General features: G+C 33.7%; 1 protein-coding gene across 3 annotated transcripts in view; it reads right to left on the bottom strand.

The window, feature by feature from the left end:
* Positions 1–5,679: 5,679 nt before the first annotated feature.
* The window catches only part of LOC143252117 (GTPase-activating Rap/Ran-GAP domain-like protein 3), a 534,261-nt gene continuing 528,356 nt past the window's right edge, over positions 5,680–11,584 (bottom strand). For all 3 annotated transcript variants that reach the window (XM_076503788.1, XM_076503786.1, XM_076503787.1), the window contains one exon: positions 5,680–9,863. In XM_076503788.1, coding sequence (XP_076359903.1) covers positions 9,645–9,863 — 219 coding nt within the window. In that variant the 3' untranslated portion in view covers positions 5,680–9,644. The remainder of the gene's footprint in view (positions 9,864–11,584) is intronic.

The raw sequence follows: 11,584 nt of genomic DNA, 5'->3' as shown, positions 1-11,584 counted from the left end.
CTAGTAATTTTTCATTTCATCTCATTTTACAGTTTGGCTCATATATTACCACAAATAATGCTCACTTCTGGTTTTACAATTTGGATCATATATTGCCGCAAATGCGCAGATAGCCAAGCTGCTTTGTGCCATAAAACACTAAATCAATTGCCGCAAATAATGTCTCCTTTTTCTCGCTTATTATGCACTATAATATATAAGTTGTGTAACCATTCACGTAACTGCGTGGTTGATTAGCTTGTTTCATAAAACGTTTACCGATATTGCAATTTAAAACCCAGTCAAGAAATAAACCCACATTTATTTATTTTTTAACTTGCAAATTAGAAATATTGAATAATCAAACAAATGCCGTTTTCATACATAAAGTTTTGTATTTTGATTTGCATCATAAATACTTTTAAATTTCTCTTTTCAATTTAGGATGGGTGGCTGGGTGGGTTTAGCGTCTTGTTGCGCAAAGCAGCTAGGCTATCTGCGCCCACATTTAGGGCAGAGCGTGGATGAGTGGTTAGCAAGCTTGAGCTTTGAAGTCATGAATGCATTATAAAAGTAACGGTCAAATCCCATTAATCGGCCAAACAGTAACATGTTAGGACTATCCGTTTAATATATGAATTGAAAATTAGGGTTTGCCACGCGCAGAAAACGTTTCGGGTAGTTTCTAAGAAAATTCTAAAAAAACAAACATTTCAAGTTTTATTATGTGAAATTGAATGATGTTTAAAAATGTTGTTCTATCAACAAGTGAAAGCATTTCGTCCTTCGATGGCGTAGCGATAACCTAGAGGGCTTATGACGCTAACAATGTGGGTGTGATACTTTCGGTGGGCATGGCACAGAGAGCCGACAGTAAATTTTTTCGTTTGCAAATAAAATTAAAATCTTCTATAAGTATAGTGTGTTGTGCCATCTAGCGACAATACAATAAGTTATTCACAAAATTCACTACGTAAATAAATAATAAAGATTTTGCAAGGTATGGTCAGGTGGTTAGTGCACTTAACTGAGCAAATTGAGAGTCGCAGGTTCGAATCCCCGTCACATCGAACTCGTCTTTTCAACCGTGTGGGGGGGAGCGTTATAATCTTCGCTCAGTCTCGCTATGCGTTGGTGAAAGAGTAGCTCAAGAGTTGGTGTTGGTGGTGACAACAAGCTGATTTCTCTCTAGACTTACACAGCTCAATTAGGGACGGATAGCGCAGATAGCCCTCGCGTAGCTTTGGGTGGAATTCAAACCAAACTCTTTTACCAACGAATAGTGGGATTGACTGTAACATTATAACGCTCCGACGGCTGAAAGGGTGAGAATGTTTGTTGTGATGAGAATTCTAACCCACAACCGTCAGATTACGAATCGAACACTTTAATCATTAAACCTGACTATGCCGGGCCCATATGTAAGCAACTTCTCTGATATTAAAAAATTTCAAAATACGTTTTAAAAGCTTGTTTTCATACCTATTGTTTTTCTATGCAGAAAACAAACAAACATATTTTCCTTTTCATCCAACTACTATTCAGGGAACTCAAAGGGTTGGAGGTATTAACTGAAATAAAAAACTGAGAATGTGATTTTGATCTCTAAGTATATATATATGTTTATTTGCATTAAAGGCATAATTACTAAGGCTATTTTTTGTCTCTAATTTTGAAGAATTAATCAGAAAGAAGTCAGCCAGTGAGTAGCAGCCTACCACATATTAAGGGATTAACTGTCACTCTTATAACGCACCAACAGTTTAACTTGCACGAATGTTTTGGGTGTTATACGGATTCAAAACCGGTTTGATTGTTTCATAAATTCAGAACTATGTCGTAGAACCAGTCCGACTCTATAACTACAGAATACTGCCTTTTATAATTTAGTTCTGTTTATTCAAAATAATCATTTGTTGTTTTGTTGTTTATTATTAAACACGAAGCTGCCCTGTCCAGTTTTTAACAGTATAACTCCGTAGACACGCAGCTTGAGGATATTATCATCTTAGGTTTATAAAAACGACTTATTCACAGAACATACAAAAGAAATATATGTTAGTCTACGTTTAAAGCTTTAGTCAAGTTAAGAAAAATTCGGTTTGAATATCAAACTTAACCTAGTAATTACAGTTTTAAAAATAAAAATACAATATGCAACTCGTCTTTAGAGTTGTTTGTAGTTGCAATGAAAATGTTTTTAACACAAAATCATGCGGTGTTGATCTTCGGTCTTTCTGCCCTAAAGGAGGATCGGACGTTGGATGGATTTTGGTTTTAAAGTTTTATATTTATATTATTGCCTGTTGAACATTTATTTCTAGCAGTGGAAAAAAAAGACAAAAACGGCTTCTAGGATGACTTTGAGTTGTGTTTTTTTTTTTTATTACAGACCTTTAGCTCATAGCTCTCTTTTCTCTTGACCAATTTGAGATCTAATTACAGTTCCGGACTCAGAAAGAGAAGTCTTTTGATTGTTGTATTTTACCCTGCCTTCATTAATTTTAGTTTGAGTAGGTTGGTAAAGATTCTGATGAGTAATTAAATTGAATCGGTTATAAGCGCGCCACACGCTTGGTATTGCTAGCGCACAAAATATATTCATAATAAAAAAGTTAAACAAATGTCTCAGATTAATTTACTCCAATTCTGTGTTAAAGAATTTCAAGAGACACGGCTATTGGTGATACCCTCTTGTTGCATACTGAAGCTATAAAAAAAGCAAAATAAAATATATTTCCCGTATTATTTGAATGATAATCACAATATGGCACTTTGTAGCTATTCTATGTAACAGTAAATGAATAATTAAGAAAGTACAGTTTCCTAATGATCAATTTCTCTATTATTTTTGTACATTTTTATTGATTTTTAAGAATTTAATCCAGCTAGCGTGTTTATGCTTAGTTTTCTTACAAATCGAATTAGGCCCCACATGGGCAGGTGGGTTAAAGCGTTTGATTTGTAATCGAAGGGTTGCAGGTTCGAATCTCATCGCACCAAACATGCTTACTCTTTCAGCTGTGGGGGCGTTATAAAGTAACGATCAATCCTACTATTTGTTAGTAAAATAGTCGCCCAAGAGTGGGTGATGATGACTAGCTGGCTGCATTCCCTCTAGGGACGGCTAGTGCAGATAGTCTTAAAATAAAAAAAACGATCGAATCCAATTAACTTTTAGCATTAACTTCAGTGCCAAAATATACCAGCGAATGCGGATTAAAAAAAAATGTGTTTTCTTACAGCAAAATCACATCTGAATATGTTGTCTCCACCAAGGAACACGCTCACAAAGGAAAGGTATAATTATTATATCTTCTACACTTAGAATGCATATACTTTGTTAGGTATATTTTTTCTTAATAAAATTGATTTAAGATTAATCTGCGCTTTATATAGATGTTTGTGGAGATAAAAGTCCATCGAAACAAAAAGGCTAGACATATTAATATTATTCTTTCTCAAAATTAAACTTTTCATTTTGTTTTTCTAACGATCACGAATTTTATTGATGGGTTGATCTGTTTAATTTCGTACAATTACTAAGCGATCTATGGTAGCCGTTTTTAATGTTCAAGCGAAAGACTAGTGGTAAGGAAGGTTGTCAATATCACCCACCGGTAATCCTTCAGCTGTTTTTATCAACAATATTGGTTGATTGTCAAATTATAACGCCCTCAGGACTGAAAAGGGAAATATACACGGCAACGGGTTTCGACCCAGCGATCAGTAGATTGGGAAGCGATCACTCAAACTACCAATCAGGCCATGCCAAATTTGTTAGTAAGAATTCAGTCACCATTAAATAGTTAAACGTATCAGTTGCCTGTGGCAATGCAGTCAATAATTAAACATTACATTATGCTTTAATTAATTACATTATTTTTCCTCTTTTGGAAGACTTAGTGAGCGTTAAGGTAAGATCAAGCGAACACTTGTTTCAGGAAGAAGGTTCGGTATGAGGAACTTCACTCGTGTGGAATCTCAGCATACTAGTGGCGCCTCCTGACCGATGACTTTGGTTTATCGTACTTATATATATATATATGAATATACTTATATAACTAATAAAAATGTAAAAATATCCAAAATCATCATGAAAAATGCGCGACTAAAAACAAATTGCCATTTGGCTTAATAAATAATACTAAATTAGCGCCATCTAGCATTTACGTAATCATGAGCGATATAATTCCATGGTATTTAACGTTCGCTAATATGCTGAACTGTCTTCGACGCACTAATCAACATAGACGACACATATAACCTGCTTTCCCACAGTCACTGCGGTCAACGAAGGCTGTATCTCGTCTCACTCATTGTTTTTTGAAAACTGAACTGATTATATACTTGTGCTAGTAATGTATGATATTCATATATTTTTATATTGATTAAAACACTATTTTTTTAATTCTCCCAAGGCCACTGTTGTGTACTGGATTTGATTTGGTTGTTCGAATTTAAACACAAAGCTGCACAATGTGCTATCTCTGCTCTGCCCACCGCTGGTATCAAAATCCGGTTTCTAGCAATGTGAGTCCGCAGACATTCCATTGTGCCACTGGGGGATTGTTGTATACTAAATACTGTTCAACGTTACACAGATATATATTTGTTTTCTCATATTAAAGCCACCTCAGGCTGTCTGCTGTGCCCACCCAAGAGGATCGAACTTCTGATTTTACCGCTGTCCGACCGGAAGACTGTTGTACACGTTGTTGCACATTTTTCTCAAACAATTTATCATTTGCGCGTGTGATGACATCAAATATTTTGTTATATAGATAGAAAAAAAAAGTGTGTTGGCTTATAAATCTAATATATTTTTGCTTGCTTCTCCAGCATTGCGATCTTGTAGCTGTCTATATATATATGGAAAAACATACATTGTACATACTGTACAGTTCTGTGTAACTCAGTTAACTTCGTTTTACTGAATGTGTGTTGTTTATTGTCAGTGGAAATTGATCAGTGAAATTTATTTGTTAAGCCACATGACTGCATGTAGTTTGAGTTTCCAATTTCATGCACTATGAAGAATTTCACTTTTTGTTTCGAGTATAAATATTAAAGATACAAACAAGTGCAAGGTTACTGCAAACTTTATTCAGCAACTCGAGCTTTGCATTTCAAGATAAAAACATGCATGCATAAAAATAGCCAGCTAGAATAAAAAAAATCTTACAAACAATAAATGTTAGAATAAAAGTGCCAAAGTTTGATTCATCATACCGAATTTTGTTTTCTTTTATATTTTGCTTTATTATTGTAAACAATAACGACAGTAACACTGACCGATAGGTGACGTTTCCCATATTTTAAAACTGTACTTGGAGTCCTTTACTAGCTTATCATGTAATAATTCAAATAAATATACACCAGACACTTTTCACCTAAATTCTTAGAAAACAAAAACAGTATAAATTCTCATTTGAGGTTTTAAGCAACAATAAAAGTAAATGAAGGTGACTGGAATTTATATATAATTATTTGAAACGTATTTAAAAAAATAAACAAGTTCCACATTTCCCATAGTTTTGTTTATAAATTAGTGATACTACTAAAGATTGTTATTAATGTTTTATTTATCATGTTTACAAAGAAACCTATGAAATTATGATACATTTATATATATATAGATCATAAAATAACAGAGCGTCATTTTTTACACATTTTTTACACACTGTTTGTTACTAATATTAAATCACATTTCTTGCTAGAAAGAAAACCGAAAAAACAAACAAAATCATTTATGTTGTAGAATCTTACTTTGAAAACTTTCCCCTTTTAATATTTTATTTTATTAAAAAAGTTTTTCTTTTGGTAAACTTTTCAATTAGCACGTGCTTATTTACTAGTTTCAGCTTAAGTTGATATTAAAAACAGAGTACTGTCTCTGAAAGCATCACATTCTACTCTTTGACGAGCTAGTCTCGTCAGGAGTGTATAATATACACATACAACATTTGCAAATCGTGATTTGTTGTTATCTAACAAAGCTGAAAGTCCTACAGATGTTTAATTTGATTTGTATAATTAAGCTTGTTCTGTGTGTTAAAAGGATACATCATAATGCAGTGAAAGCTCTCAATAACTTTTATCTAACATCAAAATAAAACGATTTTTCCTTGGAATCACGATAAAACAATCATACTAAACGCCTGTATATGCATCAGTCATTTACACGTTGATAAACAACCTCAGTTCGTTATTCAAAAACGTTTCGTGTATTTTGTTCTCAGCTGATGAGGATAGCTCGGGGAAAGACATGTAAGATGTCATCCTGTCTTTACGGTGTTTATAAACATTACTTCACACTCATAAATTTTCTATTAATTAAACTTTTATTTGAAATTTAATCTTACGAAAAAAAAATATTTAGTATAAATGAAATCTAAAATCAAGTTGCGCGAAAACTTCGGTAAAAACTTGTTACTTAAGTAAAAAACTGTACCTCCCATAATTAAGGAACGTTAGTTCGCAGACGACGTGTTTTTAAATGCACTTATACCATTGCTGAAAATATTAACACTCGAACAACTACAGTCCCCAACCTAAATTAGAAATAATTTGGTATGCAAGTAACATATTCTTAAATATAACTGTACAACCTAAACCTAGAAGGTGCAGCGCCCCCAATGAGTAACTAAGATTTAAGGAAACGTTATCTTTTTTTTCATAAATTAGAAAATTATCAGTTATAAAAAGTACGTTTTCAAATATAAAACTTTATTCAGGACTGATTAAACTTGTTTTATTCTTTACATCTGATATGATGTCTTTAATATTTTCGATTTATTTATGACATTTATTATTAACCTTTCAGCAGATAAATATATATGTAAAAACGGCTGGTAGGGGTTGAGAAAATTGTTTATGTAGAGGAGCGAACAACGTTTCGACCTTCTACGTATAAAAAAATTTTCTCAACCCATACCAGCCGTTTTTACATATATATTTTTCTCTACAAGTGGGTTTTCTCGTCATCACGGATTTTCAGCAGATAGCCTGATGTGGCTTAGCTTTATAAGAAAAAAAACACACACACATTACTTTTCAGATGCTACAATAAAATCATTTTGAGCTTTCAAATGAAATTTTAAAAAAATAGCTGAAAATGAAGAGCCATATTTTATCGAAAAACTAAGAATAAGGGAGGTTGTCGTAAAAATACATCAAACATATGACAATTTTGGGAGGAAATTCAACCATAAAATACAACCAGTTTATTTCACATACAAACAATAAATAAAAAACATTATGAATATCTTTATAAATAGGAAAGACAACTTTATAATAAATTACTAACAACGATGCGTATAGAAAACAAACCCAAAGTAGTCTGAATATCATTAAATACACAAGTTTTTAAATGCGTGTTCCGAAAACTGATATAATATATATGATTGGAAAAACAGCTTCTTGCTTCAGAACTCAGAGCAAGTACTTTCAAGATTTAGAGAGGTAGTGCTATGCAAGCTACATGAAAAAAAGTAGTACAGACAACATTCTCGTGTTTGCATCTCAACCTGCGCCCTATTTCAAACAACAAAATACCCAATTTTGTACAAAATGGGCTTTATTACCAACATTTTTACTATCCTGAGGGTGGTTTAATACAATTATCCACATGCTTATATATAAAAAAAGTATAGTTCCTACTCTCCAGTTGATAAAATATCAGTTAACTTGTTCATTTACTTTGCCTTTGGAAATAAAAAAAATGTTTTTCTAATAGTTTTGATAAAACTTAAAGAAAAATACAGTTACAGAATTAGTGTTTTTTTCCACAGATGATTAAAAAGTGATATAAATACACGAGTAGAGTGAATAATGCGTTTAAACTACTGAACTCTACACATTTTTCACACTTCTAGTAACACCTTAAAGAACGATACAGTCTCAGATCTCACAGCAATATTGTTTTTTAACTTTGCGCAAAGCTACACGAGGACAATCTCTGTTAAACGTCCCTATAATTTCGCAGCATAAATCTAGAGGTAGGGCAGCTAGTCATCACCACCCACCGTCAATTCTCGGCCTACTCTTTCACCAAGGAATAGTGGGATTGACCGTACATTATAACGCCCCCATGGCCAAAAGGGCGAGCCTGCTTGGTGCGACGGAGATTCGAACCCGCAACCCTCGGATTACGAATTGAAGGCCTTAACCACTTGGCCATGCCACGCTTTCTCACACTCCTGGCCTCCCGCTAGTACAGCGGTATGTCTCCGGATTTACAACGCTAAAATCAGGGGTTCGATTCCCCTCGGTGGGCTGAGCAGATAGCCCGATGTGGCTTTGCTATAAGAAAAAAACACACACTCACACTCCTGTGGCTATTTAATGTGTATTGTTTTGGTATAAATGCACATTAATATACCTGGAAAACATTCCATAAAAAAACATTATACCATAGGATTCCCTTTAGTTACTGGCATACTAAACAAATACAATCTTAAATATCGCAATGTGAAAAAAAAAATAAATAAAAATTTCCACCATGATATATGTCAAGAAACAGAATAATTAACATTTATATAAAGATATAGTTAGTTGGCTAAAACATTGTTCGTTTTTCTTTCTCTGTGTAGGGGTTTGAATATATTACTATTATATTTTCAAATGATCACATCATCTTGAGTTTGTCAGTCATGTTCATTTGTAAGGTAAGGAATTAACCCACCTATTGAAACTCTGTACATATGAACTAATTTCTGTTAAGTACGAAGTTACTCGGAATAAAACGAGTCTTATCCTAAAAGAGCATGTACTTTCAAAAAATATTCACAAGTGTTTTCGGTTTAGATAACAATTTACTCGCACCTTAAATTCGAACCTTTGACTCGGAAAGCTATGAAAGTACAATTTCTTTCGAAGGCACGTTGTGTTAAGAATATTTGAAACTCTTCGATTGCGATTACTTTTTAAATAAACAAATAATTAATTTTCACTTTGCTGAAATTGCGGCTTGTTTAGAGGTATTTGATCGGTTTTCAGGCTTCCAATTTTACCAAACTAGGATTTTTCAAAATCTGTGCTCAGAGAAAGCTGTTAAAGTTAAACTTGCATAACGTCCCAATATGTTTGTTTAAAATACATTAAAATCAGTTTGTTTTTGTTAATATTTCAACACAAAACATTTACTTTAATTTCTTTTAATATGTATTACAGTTCAATGATAATTTAAATTAAGTAATTACATAATGAAACGCACATGGCTGTATTTTGCTGTTTGGTTTTTCTTTTATGTTGAATGATGTTTTGTGAACTTTAAAATATTTTTATCTGATAATTAAATACAAGAATTTCACTTCAACAGTAACTAATGTGTATTTCCCATATCTAAGCCTTCATCCTTTAATTTCTTATCTGTACTTTGACAATAGTTAAATAGAAAGTTATTAATATAACAAGAGACTAGTGTTAGCAGTTGAGTTCTCTGAAATATACTGCAAAGTCACTAAACAAGCTTGGAAGGTTCGCATTAAAAATCTACATTTACTATTTTGCAAAAGTTTCGAGAGTTTCATGATTTACATTTTTTTAAGCTTTTGAATGTAAAAGATACATAGAATTGTAAAACAATCTGACACATCGAATAGCAAAGTCTGTAATGGCTATACATATGTTTACAAGTGGTCACAATTTGGTTATTGTTTCGTTCAGGCTTCGTCTTTAGCTGCCCTTAACACGTGGAAACTGTGTGATGGTGTCGAACACTCACTTCTGCTTATACCATAGTCCGAATTGGTGGAATGAATGTAATCCTTGATAGCTATATGGTTAGACGGATTCTGCTGGTGAAGAATAATAGAAAGAGGGGGAACTGGGGATGAGGTTGCACTTCTACTTGGCCTTGGATCCGTTCGCAGGTGACTATCCTAGAATAACGCAAACGAAAAGAGTTATCACTTAACAAAAATATTATACCTGAAATAATGCAATTTGAAGTTTTATATACGTCTCATTTAATATTATATTTCTAATTAAACCTGCCACCAGATGGGAGTAAGGTTTTCAGCAGTATACATAATTGGATTCGTACTGCTCTGAATAACCTATAAATGTGGTTCGAGACATGGCGAAGTTTCTAAACCTAGTAAGAGCTCAAAGATAGTGATATAAATGACATACTAAATGTTATCTTTACGTCAAACATACGTTTCTTAGTATCACTTGCAGTTGTCACACTGACAGATTTCGTAACATTAAACATGACCACAAAATTTCCGAGTTTAAATAAAATACTACCATGTAGATTATATATCAATAAAAGGGCGAAATTATATCAATAGCCTATCTAGAAAGGAAAGAGAAACCAAAGTAATGAATATTAAATACTTTTAATCCTTTGCGACAGCTGTGATTGGACATATTTGTTATGCTTGGTAACATGACATCATTAAATGTATATAAAAAATATTCGGGTTGTTTTAATAGTATTCAAGTTTACTGTTAACACTTTTGTACATAAGTGTGTAGAGATCCTGTGAATATTATTTAGACCATTTCTATGCTGTTTACCATGCTATAAAAATATCTAACCTGAAACGACGTAACGTTATTTCAATGTTATTTTGCCTGGCATGGCCGGGCGGTTAGGATATGCGACTCGTAATTGGAGGATCGCGGGTTCGAATCTTTGTCCTACCAAACATATTCGCCCATTCAGCCGTAGGGCGTTATAATGTGATGGTCAATTCCTCTATTCAGTGGTAAAAGATTAGCTCAAGAGTTGGCGGTGGGTGGCGATGACTAGCTGCCTTCCCTCTAGCCTTACACTGCTAATTTTGAGACAGCTAGCGCAGATAACCCTCGTTTAGTTTTGCAAGAAATTAAACAATAAACAAACAGAGAGTCGGTTGTGAAAATATTAATTAATTTCTGTTTGATTCATAAAAGAAAAACATTATTTTACAGTTTTCAGAGACAACCTTTTATAATCAAAGAAACAGCAACGCCCCCCAGTGGCTCAGCGGTATGTCTGTGGGCTTGCAATGCTAAAACCCGGGTTTCGATACATGTGGTGGAAAGAGCACAGATAGCCCATTGTGTAGCTTTGTGCTTAATTCAAAACAACAACAACAACAAGAAACAGCAACTTCAGATCCCTATGACATACCCGACTTGCAGCAGTAAAAATAAGGAAACATCTTTGATTTTTGTTAATACAATGACTTTATTGTTTCGTAATTTTAGTGATATTTATTGTAAAATATCGAGAACTAATTCACTTTTTAAGAGAAACAAATTATCAAGGAATCCATAAGATGTTTTGGTTTGTTTTTAAATTTCGCGCGAAGCTACACGAGGGCTGTCTGCGCTAGCCGTCCCTAATTTAGCAGTGTAAGACTAGAGGGAAGGCTGCTAGTCATCACCACCCACCGCCAACTCTTGAACTACTCTTTTACCAACGAATAGTGGGATTGACCGTAACATTATAAAGCCCACACGGCTGAAAGGGCGAGCATGTTTGGTGTGACGGGGATTCGAACCCGCGACCCTCGGATTACGAGTCGAACGCCTTAACACACCTGGCCATGCCGTGTCCAAAATTCCAGTCTAAATAATTATAAATCATAAACTGTAGAATGATTTTTAC

Source organism: Tachypleus tridentatus, chromosome 6 (genome assembly GCF_004210375.1).
Source record: "Tachypleus tridentatus isolate NWPU-2018 chromosome 6, ASM421037v1, whole genome shotgun sequence".
Lineage (NCBI taxonomy): Eukaryota > Metazoa > Arthropoda > Merostomata > Xiphosura > Limulidae > Tachypleus > Tachypleus tridentatus.
Note: the sequence above shows the minus strand (reverse complement) of the source record. Positions and strands in the feature narration are given on the sequence as shown.